Genomic DNA, 17,311 nt, shown 5'->3' with positions numbered 1-17,311 from the left:
TATTTTTAGTTGTGGGTCCTTCTAGTTGTGGCCTGTAGGATGCCACCTCAGCATGGCCTGATGAGCGGTGCCATGTCCGCGCCCAGGATCCGAACCAGCAAAACCCTGGACAGCCGATGCAGAGCACGTGAACTTAATCACTCTGCCACGGGGCTGGCCCCTGTATTAGCTTTTATATCTTCTTGTTATTGAATTGTAAGAATTCTTTATGTATTTTAGATATGAATCTTTTTCCAGACATATGTTTTTGCACATATTTTCCCCCAAACTTTTTCTTTGCTTTTCTTTTTTCCCTGAGGAAGATTAGCCCTGAGCTAACATCTTTTGCCAATCTTCCTCTTTTTCTGCTTGAGGAAGATTAGCCCTGAGCTAACATCTGTGCCAATCGTCCTCCACTTTATATAAGTGACTTTCCTGCACAGCATGGCTGATGTGTGGTGTAGGTCCATGCCTGGGATCCGAAACCATGAACCCCAGCTGCCAAAGCAGCCCACACCAAACTCAACCACTACGCCACGGGCCCAGCCCCCTTTTCACTTTTTTTTTTTTTTAAAGATTATATTTTCTTCCTTTTTCTCCCCAAAGCCCCCCGGAACATAGTTGTATATTCTTCGTTGTGGGTCCTTGCAGGTGTGGCATGTGGGACGCTGCCTCAGCGTGGTTTGATGAGCAGTGCCATGTCCGCGCCCAGGACTGGAACTGACGAAACACTGAGCCGCCTGCAGCGGAGCGCGCGAACTTAACCGCTCGGCCACGGGGCCAGCTCCTTCATTTTCTTAATAGCGGCTTTTGAACAGCAAAAGTGTAATTTGGATTAAGTCCAATTTACCAGTTTATTTCCTTTGATAGTTCATGCTATTTGTGTCCTATTTAAGAAGTTTTTGCTTAACTCAACATCATTAAGATTTTTTCCTATGTTTTCTTCTAGAAGTTTTATAGTTTTAGCTTATATATTTAGGTCTATGATACATTTCAAGTTAAGTTTTGTATAGGATGCAAGGTAGGGGATGAGTTTCTGGTTTTGTTTTGTTTTAGCACATACGGATACCCAATCGTTCCAGCACCATCTTTTGAAAAGATTATCTTTTGCTATTGAAATGCCTTGGTACCTCTATCAAAAATCAATATAAATATGTCATCCTAGGGGCTGGCCCCGTGGCCGAGTGGTTAAGTTCGCGCGCTCCACTGCAGGCGGCCCAGTGTTTCGTTGGTTCGAATCCTGGGTGCGGACATGGCACTGCTCATCAAACCACGCTGAGGCAGCATCCCACATGCCACAACTAGAAGGACCCACAATGAAGAATATACAACTATGTACCGGGGGGCTTTGGGGAGAAAAAGAAAAAAGAAAAAAAAGAAATCTTAAAAAAAAAATGTCATCCTATATCTGGATTATATTCTGTTTCGCTGATCTATATGTCCACCTTTACACCAATGTCACAGTCTTAATGACTGTAGCCTTATAGTGAATCTTGGAATCAGGTAGCATAAGTCCTCCAATTCTGTTCAACCTTCTCAAGGTTGTCTTAGTCTTTTGAATTTTCATATAAATTTTGGAATGAGTTGTCAATGTCTACAAAATGCCTACAGGGATTTTGACTAGCACTGCATTGACTCTATTGATCAGTTTGGGGAAAACTGACATCATAGAAGTATTAAGTGTTCTGATCCATGAACATGGTATATCTCTCCTGTTATTTAGATATATAATTTCTCTTGGCAATGTTTTGTACTTTTCAGTGTACGGGTCTTGCATATTTTTAAAATAAATTTTATAATTTAATAAAAGCATTTAATATTTTCGTTAAATATTAAATAACATGTTAAGCATTTAATATTTTTGATGCTACGTAAGTAGTATTTTTAAAATTTCAATTTCTGATTGTTTACTGATAGTATTTAGAAATGCAGTTGCTTTTTGCATGTTGATGTTCTATCCTGCAACCTTGCTAAACTCAGTTATTCTAGTACCTTTTTTGTGGATTCCTTAGAATTATCTACATAGATAATCATGTTGTCTGTGAATAAGACAGTTTAATTTCTTCTTTTATACTCTGTATGCCTTTTTTTTTCTTGCCTTATTGCGCTGGCCAGGATCTCCAGTACAACATTGAGTGGAAGGAGGGAAAGCAGACATCCTTGCCTTGCCCCTATTCTTAAGAATTGTTTAATTTATTGGTATAAAATTTTTCATAATACTCTCTAATATCTACTTTACTAATACTACCCTAATATCTAATACTTCCATAATAATATCTGTAGAAGTGATGTCACCTCTCTCAATCCTGATTATTAGTAATTTGTGTCTTTTTCTTTTTTTTCCTGATGAGTCTGGTTAGGGATCTATCAATTTTATTGATCTTTTCAAAGAAGGAGCTTTTGGTTTCATTGATTTTCTCTATTGTTTTTCTGTTTTTCATTTCATTGATTTCCTCTTGGACTTTATTATTTTGTTTATTTTGCTTATTTTGGGTTTGATTTGCTCTTCTCTTTCTAGTTTCTTAAGGTGGAAACTGAGGTCATAGATTTGAGACCTGCCTTCTTTTCTAACATAGAATATAATATAAGCATTTAGTGCTATAAATTTTCCCCAAATACTTCTTTAGTGGAATCCTACTAATGCTTATATGTTGTTTTCATTTTTATTCAGTTAAAAATTACTTTATAATTTCCCTTTTGATTTCTTCTTTAATCCATTGGTTATTTAGAAGTGTGTTGTTTCCAAATATTTTGGGATTTTCCAAGGATCTTTCTCTTATTGATTTCTAACTTAATTCTATCATAGTCATAGAAATACTTTACGTGACTTGAATTCTTTTAAATTTATTGGTGCATTTTAAATGGAATTGTTTTCTTGATTTTATTTTTGGATTGGTCATTGCTAGTGTGGAGAAATGTCCCAGAATAGGTGTGTCTTGGTAAACGTTCTGTATGCATTTAAGAAAAATGTACTCAGCTGTTGTTGGGTGAAGAGTTCTATGAATGGCCATCGGGTCAAGTGGTTGACAGTGGTTCATGGTGTCGCTCAAGGCTACTATATCCTTGCTGATTTCCTGCCTATTTGTTCTATCAATCAATGAGAGAGGATTATTGAAATCTTTGTTATTATGGATTTGCCTATTTCTCCTTGCAGTTCAGTCAGTTTTGGCTTCTTGCAATTTGAAGCTCTGTTATGAGGTGTATAAATGGGTAGGATTATTATATGTCTTCTTGATTGACTGACCCCTTTATCATAATAAAATGATTTCCTTTAACACCAGTGATATTCTTTGCTCAGAAATTTACTTTGTTCAGAGTGAGGAAAAACTCCTCAGGCTCCCATCCTTAAGCTCAGGGCCTGTGCAAGCGATATTTAAATCCACAGCCAGTGCCACAACTAGAGGGACCCACAACTAAAATATACAGCTGTGTACCAGGGGGCTTTAGGGAGAAAAAGGAAAAATAAAGTCTTAAATAAAATAAAATAAAATAAAATAAATGCATAGCCAATATCAGCACAGGGTGCTAAATGCCACGATGGGGAAAGCAGAAAGCATTGTGGGAACAAACGGAAGAGGCCCCCGTCCAGCCTGAGAAGTTAGGCAATGTTGTCTGTGATGATATTTGAGGAGAAAGCCATTCGTGGCCAGAGGAAAGGCCTATATAAAAAGTGTCGGTCCTACTGGGGCATGGGATGTATGATACATCCAGGGCCCCCACAAACAGGACATATGCCTGAAGAGCAGAGTACGGGGAGGGGAGGCGAGATATAAGCTGAGGTGTCAGAGGATCTTTCTGGCCCCTGTATGGACAATAAATAGGGAGGAGAGTATAGGAAAGGAGACCAATTAGGTGGCTGTTGCATTTGCCTAGGCATGAGATGATGACGGTCTGGACTAGAACCAGGAGATGAAGATGGAAAAGAAAGAAGGAATTCTAGAGACGCTCAATAGGACTTCATCTCTTGCCTAATGTACCGCAAGAGCTTCCTAACTGGTCTGCCTGCTCCCACCCTTGTCCCCCACCCCACTACGCTCTGTTCCAACACAGGAGATGGAGGGGACCTAAGTAGAGCATGTGACACCTCTGCTCAACGCCCTCCCACGGCTCCTCATGTCAGAGTAAAAGCCGACGTCCCTGTAATGGCCAGCACCATCTGGCCCTGGCCCCTTGTCCTACTGCTCTCTCTTTTGCTATTTGCACTCCAGCCACACTCACTTCCTCCAAGAAACCAGGACCAGTCCACCCTTACCTAGCTGCAAGTCTTTACCCAGACATCCACTTGGCTCATGCCCTCACCTCCCTTGAGTCTTTGCTCAAATGTCACCGTCTTGCTGACACTGCAGTCTGCTTCAAGCACCCACCGCACTCCTGATCCCTTGACTCTGTTCCACTTTTTCCCTCTAGCACTTATTACCTTCCAACATATTAGATAATTCTCTTAATGTATATTGTTTATCGTCCATCACATCTACCAAGATGATACTTCACAAAGGCAGAGATCTTTGTTCACTGACATCCTAAGTTCCTAGAACAAGCAGCATGGAATACGTATTTGTAGACAATTGAATAAATGACTTAACTGCCATTTTGGATGTGGGGGCAGATGGAGAGGGAGATGGCAGGCGTGATGCCCAGGTTTCTGGAGCTGGGGTTGGGGTGGAGGACTAGGGACACTGAATTGTTTTAAAAGCAGGAGAGATCCCAGTTAAAGACCAGACACGGGCGTCATCAGCAACTGAGTGGAGGTATTGAAATCACAGGAACAAAGAGGATCATGCAGGGAACGCAAACAGAAGGGGCCAACGGGGACACCAACATTTAAATAAAAGGATGGGCACAGGAAAGGGGCAGATATATAGCCAGAGAGAAAAGCAGAGGTATGCAGGATCACAGAAGCTCAGGGAGAAGACTTTTAAGAAACGGAGAGAGGTTGAGTGAGGTAAGAACTGAAAGCTGACCGTGGGATGCAGTCAATAAAAAGTCACAGATGGCCTTATGGGGCAGCCAAATCAGTTACAGGTTACAAACTAAACTAGTCAGACCAATTCAGGTCAACAGGTGGTGGTTAAGGTGGCTGAAGCCAACAGTACGGGAACTTAGAGTTAGACAGACCTGATGCCAATCCCAGGACAGGTCTTGTTACATCTCTCAACCTCAACTGTCCCACGTATAGAGTGAGGATAGCACCACCTAGCTCACGAACTTTAGCGACTGATGGTTAAATGAGATGACGGAGGAAAACGCAAGGCACAAAGTGGGTGCATTAGCTCCATTCTGTCAATGACCAGACTGAGTTGGCTGCGACCGAGACAGAGACTGAAATACAGGGCAGGCCAAGGACCAGGGGAGTTGTCGCTACGGCCCAGGACTGAACAAGGACAGAAACTTGCAGGCACGGGGAGGGGTGCGGGCATGCGGCACTGAAGTCAATCTTTGCACGAAATACTCCCATCCCAAGATTAGCCCGAATTAGAGGTCTGTCCCCAGCACACCTGGCTGCCCCTCCCTTGCGTGGCACAGCAAACAGGCCCTCAAGACAGACATCAGCAACCCGCCCACAACCTGCACCTTCCGCACTCTCCTCCCGCTGGGCTTGGATCTAGTCCTAGGCAACGCCGCCTTCCGCCCCTAGCAACCGCTCACCTGCTGTTCTCTTCCCATAGGCCATCAGATTTCCTTTCTTTTTCTTATTGGTCCGCGTAACTCTATCTTGACCAATCAGCAGCAGCCACGGGGGCCCAACTCACTCCCACACAATTTGGGGGTGATCATGGCAGAGACAGATTTCTCTTTTCGGAATCCACTTCTCCCGGAAAGCATCTTATTTGTCATACTGTTGCGAACCCCCCTGGAACGATGCTCTAAAACGTTTGATTTCTCTAAAGTCTGTAAAATCTGTCCCTTGCATACTCCCCCCTCCAAGTGGTACGGCCCGTACGACGCTCCACCTTCCAGGCAGCTTGAGAGCCAGAGTCCTCGGCTGGGTTGAGTCCACTCCGTGGCGGGGACGATACCATCTGTGATTAATAAACAGGGGGCCTCTCTCCACCCCCGGATGCCCTATTCCACTCCGACTACCTTTCGCATCTCTTGCTCAAACTGTGGGCACGAACTCCAGATACGGCGGTGGAACTACTGTTCCCGGTGCCACGGAGAGTGCGCCGAGCGGGCTCGGGAAGGATGCGCTTGGTACGGCCCACGCCCCGCCCCGCGCCGCCGGAAGTGAGGTGTCTCACCCCCGAAGTTCCGGCTCGCAGGGGGTGGGGAGTGTTGTTAACCGGGGCCGCCTCCGCAGTCGCGGGGATTGAGCGGGCTCGCGGCGCTGGGCTCCTGGTGAGTGGGCCGGGGTCTGGCCCGGGGTGTGGGTGGGGCCGGGACTTGAGCCTTCCCCTTGAGGTCTCGGGGGTCGGCGCGCCCCCTCAGCCCCGCCGCCCGCGTTCGGCCTGTCAACTCGCCGTAGACCTCAGGCGCCGGCGAGGCCGCTCTCCCGGAGGCTGGGCCCCGCCTGCGACGCTCGCAGCCCCGGGCGCTTACAGGTGCGCGGCCGGGGTGCGCCCCGGCCCCCTCTGCGCCCCGCCGCTGCATCCTGTCGCTCGGCCGTTTCTTCAGTGCCCCGAGTTGACACTGCCCCGGGCTTTGGGGGCGCCAGGGTTCCAGGCTGCCGTACCCTGCCCGCTCCCGCGGGATGCGCGTCGCAGCCGCCCACCCTGGCGGGGCTGTCACAGGCGCTGTCGCCTGCCCGCCTGCGCCCCCCAGCGCCTTGGCTTCTCCCAGTCCAGTCTGCACGTTCCCGCTTCTGGAGCTTTCTGCGTTTGCATCCACTCCATCCCCTCCACTTTAGCGCCAGCGGTAGCAGATCCACGCTCCTCTAGCACTGCTGCCTTTCCTCATGCCTCCCTGGAGGCGGCGGCTTGGCAGGCAGCGTGGCAAGAGCCCTAGGTTTGAAACAAGACTGACTCGGGCCCCAGGCCTTGCGTCAGTGTGATCACTTAACCCCTTTGAGTCTCAGTTGTTTTCTCTGTAACACGGGGGAGCATGAGATATTCCCGATGTGATGACTGTGAGGGTGAAGTGAGATTTTTCTTTTTCTCCTCTTTGCTGACACTGTGTTCCAGGCACCGTGCTGGGTTCGCACGGTGTGGTCATCACACCGGTTATCTCCTTTCCTTTCTCCACGCAGGTCTCCAGGCCAGGGCAATGTTCCGCACCGCCGTGATGATGGCGGCCAGCCTGGCGCTGACCGGGGCTGTGGTGGCTCATGCCTACTACCTCAAGCACCAGTTCTACCCCACGGTGGTGTACTTGACCAAGTCCAGCCCCAGCATGGCGGTGAGTTCAGGGCTGGGGGAGGGAGGAACTCCCTGGGAGAGGAGGAGGAGTCTGCTTGAGACAGGGGTGGGGCCAGGGGTCAGGTAAGTAAGAGAGGCCGGGCCGCCAGCAGCTGCCTAGCATTGAACACCTGGGGATGGGGGTGTGGGGCGGTTCCTGAGTGCTGAGCCCCGGGCGGAGCAAAGCAGAAAGTGACCTCAAACATGGCCTTTGCTCACTTTTAGGTCCTGTACATCCAGGCCTTTGTCCTCGTCTTCCTCTTGGGCAAGGTGATGGGCAAGGTGTTCTTTGGACAGCTGAGGGCTGCAGAGATGGAGGTAAGATGTTCATGGCCCCCAGAGTGAGGAGCAGAAAGCTGGGCAAGCAGAATGTCTGAGTTCTACATCATTCTCTGTTCAACCCCCAGCACCTTCTGGAACGTTCCTGGTATGCTGTCACCGAGACTTGTCTGGCCTTCACCGTCTTTCGGGATGACTTCAGCCCCCGCTTTGTTGCGCTCTTCACTCTCCTTCTCTTCCTCAAGTGTTTTCACTGGCTGGCTGAGGACCGTGTGGACTTTGTGAGTCGGGTCACAGGGTGCTCTGGAGCAGACAGAAGCCAAGGAATGGCCGGTGGGCAGGCGTCGAGGGAGGGCTGGGATGGGGGGCGTGGGCTGAGCTCCAGCCTTGCTGACACACCCCCTCTGTGCTCTGCCTCAGATGGAACGCAGCCCCAATATCTCCTGGCTCTTTCACTGCCGCATTGTCTGTGAGTGAGACCCAGGGGAGGGGAGAGGGGCGCTGGAGGGAGAAGAGGCACCTTGGAGGACTAGAACATGAAGTCACTAACCATGGATCGGCACCTTAGAGCACGGGCTGCCCTCTTGGCCCACAGCTGTACAGGAAAGATAATTTAGGAAGTTAATTTGCATCATCTGTGTCCTGTTCCACTCCGGGGCTTCTTAACTGCCTGGCCCTTAGCTCTTGGCCTCCTCACCTGGAGCCTGGGCTGCCCCAGTGCCCCCCAAGGCAGAACAGGAGTTCCCAGGGGACCAGGTTCGGTGGAGTGTGCCCCCTTGACTAGATCGCTGGGGCCATACTGGGCTTGAGGGTTGGAGCTGTCTTAGAGCAGGAAGTGGCTGTCGGGCCCTGGGCTGATGCCGCCAACCCCCCCATCCGGGGGTCCCCACAGCCCTTATGTTCCTCTTGGGCATCCTGGACTTCCTCTTCGTCAGCCATGCCTATCACAGCATCCTGACCCGTGGGGCTTCTGTGCAGCTGGTGTTTGGCTTTGAGGTAAAATGGCTTGGGAGGTTGGGAGGACACGCCTGAGGGGGCACTGCATGGGCCTTGAATAAGCCACATACCCTGACTGAGCACCTGCTCTGTGGCCAGTCCTGTGCGGGCCACCAAGGAGCGGCCATCAGTCAGTCCCAGCGCCCGCCCTGTCCTCTAGGAGAGTGGGGAAGGCCCAGAAACGGGTGTGGGGGGCAGGAGCCCTGACCTGGGGTTCAGGGAAGTCTTCTGAAAGTCGGTGCTCGAGCAGCTTGATGGACAGAGGGAATTAGTTTGATGGACAACTGGGGAGGTGTGTCCCTGGCACAGAGGAAGGTGTTCAGTGACAACAGCTCACGTTTGTCGAGTGCTTACTGTATGCCAGGGCTTGTGCTGAGCATTCGACCTGCATGTCTTAATCAGCAAAGCAATGTTGTTATTAAAGAGAGAGTTAATTCTGTCATTTTACAGACAAGCAAACTGAGGTTCAGAGAGGTCTAGCAAGTTGCCCCAAATCACAGCAGCCAGTGAGTGGAGGAACTAGGAGGACCTGGGCTGTGTCCAAGCCTGTGTTTGTGTCTCTGCGCCCTGCCTGCTGGTAGCAGAACATAGCTGCACAAGGGGGCGGGGGCTGCGTGCTTATGTCCCCTGTCCTCTCCGTCCAGTACGCCATCCTGATGACTATGGTGCTCACCATCTTCATCAAGTACGTGCTGCACTCAGTGGACCTCCAGAGCGAGAACCCCTGGGACAATAAGGCCGTGTACATGCTCTACACAGAGCTCTTTACAGGTGAGAGGAGTCTGGGCCTCTCCTGACCTAGACCAGTTCCCCATCCCTGCCTCCCACGCCCTGTGACCTGCTGCTCTGTGCACCCCCCCTTACCCCCAGGCTTCATCAAAGTTTTGCTGTACATGGCTTTCATGACCATCATGATCAAGGTGCACACCTTCCCTCTCTTTGCCATCCGGCCTATGTACCTGGCTATGAGGTGAGCCCAGCCCCGTCATGCCATGCCCCTGACTCCTCCCTGATCCCTCCCCTCCCTCTCCCAACTTTCACTGAAATTGTCCTTTTAGGCAGTTCAAGAAAGCTGTGACAGACGCCATCATGTCTCGCCGGGCCATCCGCAACATGAACACACTGTAAGCGGGCCCATCCCAGCTACTCTCCCAAGCTCCGCCCCAGGGCCCTGCCTCCAGCTGTGGTCTTGATGTGTCCCCGGCCTGTCCTAACCAGGTATCCAGATGCCACCCCAGAGGAACTCCAGGCAATGGACAATGTTTGCATCATCTGCCGAGAAGAGATGGTGACTGGTGCCAAGAGACTGCCCTGCAACCACATTTTCCACACCAGGTGAGAGGGGCCCTGGGGAGCCCTGCACATCAGGGGGCCGGCCGTGGGGGGCAGGCCTCCAGGGCCCTACTGACCATCGCCTGGTCTTGACCTGTAGCTGCCTGCGCTCCTGGTTCCAGCGGCAGCAGACCTGCCCTACGTGCCGCATGGACGTCCTTCGGGCATCACTGCCGACGCAGTCACCACCGCCCCCTGAACCTGCGGATCAGGGGCCACCACCTGCCCCCCACCCTCCACCACTCCTGCCCCAGCCCCCTAATTGTGAGTGGCCCCCTCACTAGGCCATCCAGCACACTGTTGGGTACTCGCTCTGGGCTGGGTAGGGGAAATGCTGAGGGGATTCAGCCCGTGTCCTCCAGAAGCCAGTCCGGGTGGAGGAGGGGTCACAGGAAGAGACGTAGGTGACTGCGGTGGGGTGTGATCAAGGCTGAGCTCGGAGGCCTGTGGGGGCAGAGGCCAGAGCCCCCAGCAGTCAGCCCCTCGCCTGCGGTTCGGACGTCTTCTCACCACCCGGTCCTCTCTCCGCAGTCCCCCAGGGCCTCCTGCCTCCCTTTCCTCCAGGCATGTTCCCGCTGTGGCCCCCCATGGGCCCCTTTCCACCCGTCCCACCTCCTCCCAGCTCAGGAGAGGCTGTGGCCCCTCCATCCACCAGTGCAGGTGAGCCTTTTGGATACTGTGACAGCCAGGGGGCTGGGAGGAGTGGAAGCCAGAGGCCCACCAACACTCGCTGACTTCCTGTTCTTGCTCTTCAGCAGCACTTTCTCGGCCCAGTGGAGCAGCCACAACCACAGCTGCCTCTGCGCCGGCACCTGGCTCTGCCCCCGCCCCCGAGGCCGGCCCTGCCCCCGGCTTCCCCTTCCCCCCTCCCTGGATGGGCATGCCTCTGCCTCCACCCTTTGGTAAGCTGGGCCACTCTCGGAGCTGTTGTGGAGGGCGGCGGGTGGCAGGCCCAGGCAGTCCAGGCTGAGCCTTTCTCTCCAGCCTTCCCCCCGATGCCCGTGCCCCCTGCGGGCTTTGCTGGGCTGACCCCAGAGGAGCTGCGGGCTCTGGAAGGCCATGAGCGCCAGCACCTGGAGGCTCGGCTGCAGAGTCTGCGCAACATCCACACGCTGCTGGACGCCGCCATGCTGCAGATCAACCAGTACCTCACCGTGCTCGCGTCCTTGGGGTACGTCTGCACAGGGCGCTGGAGTGGGCGGGGCGGGGAGCTGCCGGGAAGAGGCCCCAGCAGTGGTTCTTGGCCTTTTTCTCTGTGACACCTGTTGATCCAGGCCACCTATCTGTAGGCACAGCCAGGGTCTCAGGGTTCTTGGTGCCTTTTTGTCCTCCTGCAGAAGGCCTGTCTGGGCTAAGTAGGAGTGATGTTTCTTAGAGAGCTGATCTTGAATCTGGTTCCTTTATGTTTGTCTAAAGTCACGTTACCCATAGTTCTCAGCGCTTTAGTTCATCATGTGCATGCTCCTGACGTGGTGACATAGCCAGGCATCACTGCCCCCCGATCTGAGACGGCAAAGAAAAAGTTGCTTGGAGCCAGCCCGGCCTGAGTTCAAGTCCTGGGCCCATCCCTCACTTGCTATACTTGAGTTACTTTGTTTGAAGAGAAGGGTTCTAATTCCTGGTCACAGGTCACATTGCAAAGTGCGCCCAGCAGTGGCAGCACAAGTGGGAGGGGAGCTGGAGTCTGAGACGTGAGTGCTGTTTGATTCAGTGGAATGTCTCAGGTGGATGCCCCGTTAAGGTGCCTGGCACCCCAGGGCGGACCCTGCAGTGTGGCAGGGAACACGGCCAGCACAGCTGCCAGCACGGGGCTTACAGCCAGTCTGTGGGACAGAATCACGACAATCCCTGCAGCACATGTTCGCTTGTGTCCCCGGGGCTGCGGAGGCGTGTCAGTGCTGCGCTCCCCCTGCCAGGCTCCCCAGGGGCAGGCGAACCGGCCCAGTCATGCCAAGCTTGGTCCTTGTCTTCCTAGGCCCCCCCGGCCTGCCACCTCCGTCAACCCCACTGAGGAGACTGCCCCTTCTGTTGTCACTGCTGCCTCCTCCACCAGCATCCCCAGCTCTGAGGCCACAACCCCGTCCCCAGGAGCCTCCTCACCAGCCTCTGAACCCGAAAAGCCTCCAGGTAGTTGTGGTCAGCCCACAGTGGGGTGGCTGGGGCTTCTCTGGGTTCCACTTCCGACCTCTCTGTCCCCAGCACCTGAGTCACTGGGCTCCGAGGAGCTGCCTGAGGATGGGGAACCTGATGCAGCAGAGCTCCGCCGCCGTCGCCTGCAAAAGTTGGAGTCCCCTGTTGCCCACTGACACTGCCCTGGTCCTGTTCCCTGCCCCCACTTCTGAGCAGCCCTTGCTGGAACATGTCCTGCCACCAAGTGCCAGCTCCCTCTGTATCTGCACCAGGGAGTAGTAACCTTCAGCTCTGAGACAGAGGAGGTGGCAGCCCTTAGGCCAAGTGGAAAAAGGCATGAGGCCCCAGATGACTCCAGCCCTTACTGTCCCGGGCAGCCGTGGAGATCTTGGGTCACTTCCAGCCTTCCCTCCTACCCTCCAGCCCTGAGTTCTGCAGGGCCGTGAAGGCAGAAAGGTGCAGCCTCTGCGAAGCCCTCTGCGCCCTCCCTGCCTCTGGGAGAAGGGGCAGCCCCTCTGAGCCACACTTGTGTGTGTGGAGTCACGCTGCAGTGCCAAACAGTATTAGCTCCCTCCCATCCCCAAGTGTGGACTCAAGGGCCTGGAGGCAGGCCAGGAACTTGCTCCCTGGCCCCCTCCAAGACTGGTACCCACGTCCTTTTCTCACCCTAAACTTCCCAGAAGCCCTTTGTGGTGGTGGCTGTGCCCCTTATGCCCTGTGGCATTTACATGTCTTATCAGCAACCACACAACTCAGGGAAAGGAGCCCCTGGGGGTGGAGGAGCAGGTGGGCAGGGCTGAGGGACCCGGCCCTGCCCCTCCCCCCAGGCCCCTCTCTCCCTGCTGTGTGTCTAGGAGGAGACTGTCCCTGGTCCCCCCCAGCAGCCACTGCCCAGCTTCACTCCAGGCTGAGGGCTTGTGTGTCTGCTCCAGAACCACTGCAAGCCCCATAATCCACGGAAGGCCACTTCTCAACTTTTTCTCAGTTTAGAATTGGAATTACTTCCTTGCTATTGTCTTTTGGCTTAAATTTTGTCTTTGAATTTGAATGCTTGACCCCAGGAAGGAGGAGCAAGAGTGCCAGGCTCCTGGTCTTTTAGTTTAGAAAAGGCTCTGGGCCAGGCAGGGACCACAGGAGCCGAGGCCTGCCTGTCCCCGTCTTTTCCCCCTTGGTTTTGTGTTACAAGAGTTGCTGGAGACAGTTTGAGATGATTATTTAATTTGTAAATATTGTACAAATTTTAATAGCTTAAATTGTATATACAGCCAAATAAAAACTTGCATTAACGATTGGTGGAGCTGGTGTCGTGCCATCAGTGTGCAGGCTCCTTTTTCTTGCTCAGGCTGTCGACTTGAGAATGGCCTGGAGCTGCAGGGGTGCGGGTTTATTTGTAGAAGCCAGCACTGTTTGGGGGCACGTTGTTGATTATTAAACCATTAGGAAGATATACCCATTTTACACACGAATAAACGGAGGCCCGAGGTTAAGGACCCCGCCTTAGGTCAGAGACCGAGTAGGGGAGCCAGCCTCTGAACCCTGTCATGCCACTTTGCTGGGGTGGGGTTGGGAACTCAGGCCTTTGGCCCTTGTGACTCCAGGGAGAGGGCAAGTGTGAAGGTTCATTGCCTGGAGGTGGGACAGATGGCAGGGGCAAAGGGCCAGCCAGCATCTTCCTGCCTGCAAACCTGTCCAGCCTTGATAGCAGTCAGGAAGCTGGGGAGGCTGGCCCGGTGCTGGGCTGCTGGGAGCTCCTGAGCACCGCCTTGTGGGCAGGCCAGCTAAAGCTAATCACTTCGCTCCACGGAGCCAGAGACCCAGTCAGGACCAACTCTGTCTGGAATGGAGCAGAGGTGACCGGGCCTTCTGGCTCCACTGGGAGCTGAAGGCCTCCGGGACCCACCTCTGAGTCATCTGTGTTCTTCGTAGCCACCACCAAGTCAGGGCTGGCAAGGGCTCGGGAGTGTTGGCAGCAGGATGGGTCTGAGGGCCAGGGAAGTAATGTCCCCAGTGCGTGTGCTACCCCCGCCCCCACCGAAAGTGGACTGGGCTGTGCTTCCCCCAGAGGAGCAGTCGACAAGCTCCAGAATTTGCATAGCTGACGAGGAGTTCTAATGAAGGGAAAGCAGCAGTCGGGGTGGGAGGACAGCAACCAATGCCCCCACTAGCTCAGCTGCCCCTAGTGGGTCTCGCCCAGTGCCGGCACCTGTGCAGAGGGTCCCATCCCCGCACGGTGCAAGCAGGGCCTCCTCTGAAGCCCTTTAGCCCTCGCTCTGCCCTGCCTCAGCCCTTAGCCCTGGTCTCCGTCCCCCTGTCCTAGCTGCTCCAACACCCACCCCCGCCTCCACAGAGCCCCTGGACTCCAATCTGAGGCGACGCTGTCTTGCAGGCTGCTCAGCTGGGCCTCAGAAGCCCTTCTCCAGGAGCCAGGCTTTGAGCTGCCGGTCAAAGTAGCCCTTGATCCGCAGAGTACCTGTCACCTCGTTGACCTGGGTGACAGGGGTCTTCCCCAGCAGTGGCCTCAGAAAATCTTCCACGTCCTTCTGCAGGGCCTGGGGGGAGATGACACATCAGGCCTGGTGAGGAGACCTTCCTCTCCAGAGGACTCCCATCCCTTCAGCCCTGAAAGGGTCAGAATCAGACCCTGACCCACCCACCCACTTACCCAAATGTCCCCCTCCACCTTCCGGATCACGGTCATCTGACGGTTGCCATGTGTGATGTCCGTGTAGACAGGGATGTTGTGCATCCGAGAACGCCGCACAAAGTAGGGCAGGCTGGGTGGGGGGTCTGTAACAGGGAGGGATGGGATAAGCCCAATGTCTAGGCTTCATCGCACCTCAGCCAAGGCCTTTCCCCTCACTGTCTGCAGAGGGACAGTGCGCCCGATGGCAGAGCCACCTCCGACTTCAAGTCAGAAGGCCTGCTCTTTCCCTAAGCTTAGAGCCAGACCAGCTTGTTCACCCTGGAACCCTGAGGCCCAGCACAGGGCCTGGCACCAGAAGGTGCTCAGGAAGAAATGAGGTCAGGGCCACGCCTCCCTGGATCTCTGGGTGCCCCTCTGGGGCCAGTCTTGGTCCTTCTCCACTGGCTCCGGGAGGCTGACTCAGTCTCTGGCAGAGAGACGGGGATGCACAAGCACTGAAGCCCTCCCACGCTGGGCTCTGCACTAACCGCTTGATGTGCCGAGCAGATTCTCTCCGTTTTGCTGACACTGAGGGTGGAAGAGGCTAAGCGACTAACTCAAGATCACACTGACAGTGAAGAGCAGTGCCAAATCCGGACCCAGACCGCCCAGCTCCCAAGCTGTGTCCTCAGCCATGGCACGTGGCCCGGGCGGGGGAAGGTCCAAGCTCGTGGGTCTTCTCTCCATGCTTCACTTTTCCCACATGGGAAGACCTCGTCCCGATAGCGAGGATGGACAGTACTAGTAGAACAGGGCTCCATTCCTGGGCCCTTCCTTGAACATGAGACGGATGCTAGCCCTGCGAGACAGCAACACAAGTCCTGAACCCACCGGGGAGTCCAGGGCGTCAGCTGGGGCGGGCAGACCACCAGGGAGGGGCTGCTTCCCTGCAGCCTTCCAGCCATCCCCATCACCCAGCTCACCTCTCGGGGGCTGCCAGCCACTAGCAGTGGGGTAATGTTCATGCTTTGGGGGCTTTGGGATGGTGGCGGGGGGCAACAGGCGCTCCACAAACTGGTATTCATCCACAGACTCGACGAAGCTGGGGTAATCAGGAGGCCCCTGGGTCTGGCTCTGAGGCAAAAACAAAACACTCGTCTCTCCATCACCTCACTCACCACAGGATAGACAGAACTTGAAGAAGTAGAGAAAGGAAACATCACAGATGGGGAGAACAGCATAAATAAAAGGCGGAGGTGGGAAAGCGCCAGACTTCGGTTTCCCAGGGTGCAGGGTGCAGGTGGGACTGGAAAAGAATTCGAGGCACTTCTAAGGGCCTGCCTCTCTTAGGATTTCTGCGGGACTCAAATGAGAAGTGTGTGTACACTTCTGAAAAGCAGACTAACCAGGAAGTCTGACCAATATGGCATTTTCCAGCATTTTAACGTTTCCTCTGAACATTCCACTGAAATATTCTAGCTCTGGGTTAGGAACTTCTGGCAATCGTGCTAATTTTCCACTCTCATCTGATGTGACCTTCCCTTACCTAGAAGGTTCTGGCCTCATACAGACCCCATCAGGCACTTTACCAAGTGCTTTATGGGTATCATTTGCACTTAATTCTTATAATGCAACAAGTTAGGTATGTTATTTTATAATTACTTTATACCCCCTTTTTACATCCAACAAAGATTAAAATATTAATAAACAATCTATCCAAGGTCACACTCCAGAGTCTGTCCTCCCATCCTCCAGCCTAAAGATCAGTCTTGGACACTTCTCCCAACAGATTGCCCTGAGTCCTGATAGGTCCTGGGGTTACAATGAGAACAGGGAGGTAGCGTGAAGTGGCCTGTATATCATAAACTCTAAGCTCCCAGAAGTGTCGCCAATGATCCAGGGCCGACTCCTACCCCGTGAAACAAACGGTTTCCCCTCCGAAAACTTAGGCAGTGAGAGTCGATGTGCAGTCCCTCCCACATTTATTTATTTATTTTGGTGAGCAAGATTGGCCCTAAGCTAACATCTGTTGCCAATCTTTTTTTTCCCTCCCCAAAGCCCCAATACATAGTTGTACATCCTAGTTGTGAGTCATTCTAGTTCTACGTGGGATGCCGCCACGGCATGGCCTGATGAGCGGTGCGTAGGTCCTCGCGCAGGATCCGAACCTGCGAACCCGGGCCGCCGAAGCGGAGCGCAGGAACTTAACCACTCGGCCACGGCCGGCCCCAGCCCCTCCCACTCCTGACTAACCCGGGTTCTCCTCCAATCAGTTTCCACTTCCCACACTCCGGAGGGCGCTCCAGGCCCTGCCACCTTCCCTCTCCATCTTGCATTTGAGCTCAGAAAAGAAGCCCCGATCAGACGGGAAACTAAGGCCCCAAGTAGGACGCCGTCTTTAGGGTTATAGGAATAACAAGGAGCCTCACACCTAGCCCTCTGCCCCCAGCTCCAGGCTCAGCGCTCTCACCAGCCGCCGTAGCCCGCAGCCCGGCTGGACGCCGGTTCTCCAGCCCCGCAGAACAGCCCGGAACATGGTCGCCGCCATCTTGAACTGCCCCGTACACTAGCCTTCTGCGCGCGCAACCGGCCTGGTCCCGCCCCTTCCTGCGCGCGCCGCCGGGACAGAAATGACGCCTGC

General features: G+C 53.6%; 2 protein-coding genes across 5 annotated transcripts; one reads left to right on the top strand and one right to left on the bottom strand.

Annotated features, from left to right (window-relative positions):
• The first annotated feature begins 5,969 nt into the window (after nucleotides 1-5,969).
• On the top strand, nucleotides 5,970-13,344 carry SYVN1 (synoviolin 1). 4 transcript variants are annotated; one of them, XM_014844867.3, is made up of 16 exons: nucleotides 5,970-6,315; nucleotides 7,163-7,311; nucleotides 7,536-7,628; nucleotides 7,718-7,870; nucleotides 8,010-8,058; nucleotides 8,482-8,585; nucleotides 9,230-9,356; nucleotides 9,456-9,555; nucleotides 9,644-9,709; nucleotides 9,804-9,920; nucleotides 10,018-10,181; nucleotides 10,449-10,577; nucleotides 10,676-10,819; nucleotides 10,902-11,088; nucleotides 11,893-12,044; nucleotides 12,117-13,344. In XM_014844867.3, exons 2-16 carry the CDS (start codon nucleotides 7,180-7,182, stop codon nucleotides 12,221-12,223), a joined length of 1,824 nt encoding a protein of 607 aa, XP_014700353.1. In that variant the 5' UTR covers nucleotides 5,970-6,315; nucleotides 7,163-7,179; the 3' UTR covers nucleotides 12,224-13,344. The 4 variants fall into 4 exon arrangements, with proteins under 4 accessions (XP_014700353.1, XP_014700352.1, XP_014700351.1 ...); XM_014844866.3 differs by having other exon boundaries at nucleotides 6,191-6,315; nucleotides 11,893-12,047; XM_014844865.3 differs by having other exon boundaries at nucleotides 6,191-6,315; nucleotides 10,673-10,819.
• Nucleotides 13,249-17,280, bottom strand: MRPL49 (mitochondrial ribosomal protein L49). The gene is made up of 4 exons (XM_014844868.3): nucleotides 17,141-17,280; nucleotides 15,654-15,804; nucleotides 14,710-14,834; nucleotides 13,249-14,596 (listed from the first exon to the last, which is right to left on the bottom strand). Exons 1-4 carry the CDS (start codon nucleotides 17,216-17,218, stop codon nucleotides 14,450-14,452), a joined length of 501 nt encoding a protein of 166 aa, XP_014700354.1. The 5' UTR covers nucleotides 17,219-17,280; the 3' UTR covers nucleotides 13,249-14,449.
• Nucleotides 17,281-17,311: the final 31 nt, after the last annotated feature.

Source organism: Equus asinus, chromosome 17, assembly GCF_041296235.1.
Source record: "Equus asinus isolate D_3611 breed Donkey chromosome 17, EquAss-T2T_v2, whole genome shotgun sequence".
Lineage (NCBI taxonomy): Eukaryota > Metazoa > Chordata > Mammalia > Perissodactyla > Equidae > Equus > Equus asinus.
This window is presented reverse-complemented; position numbering and strand designations above follow the sequence as displayed.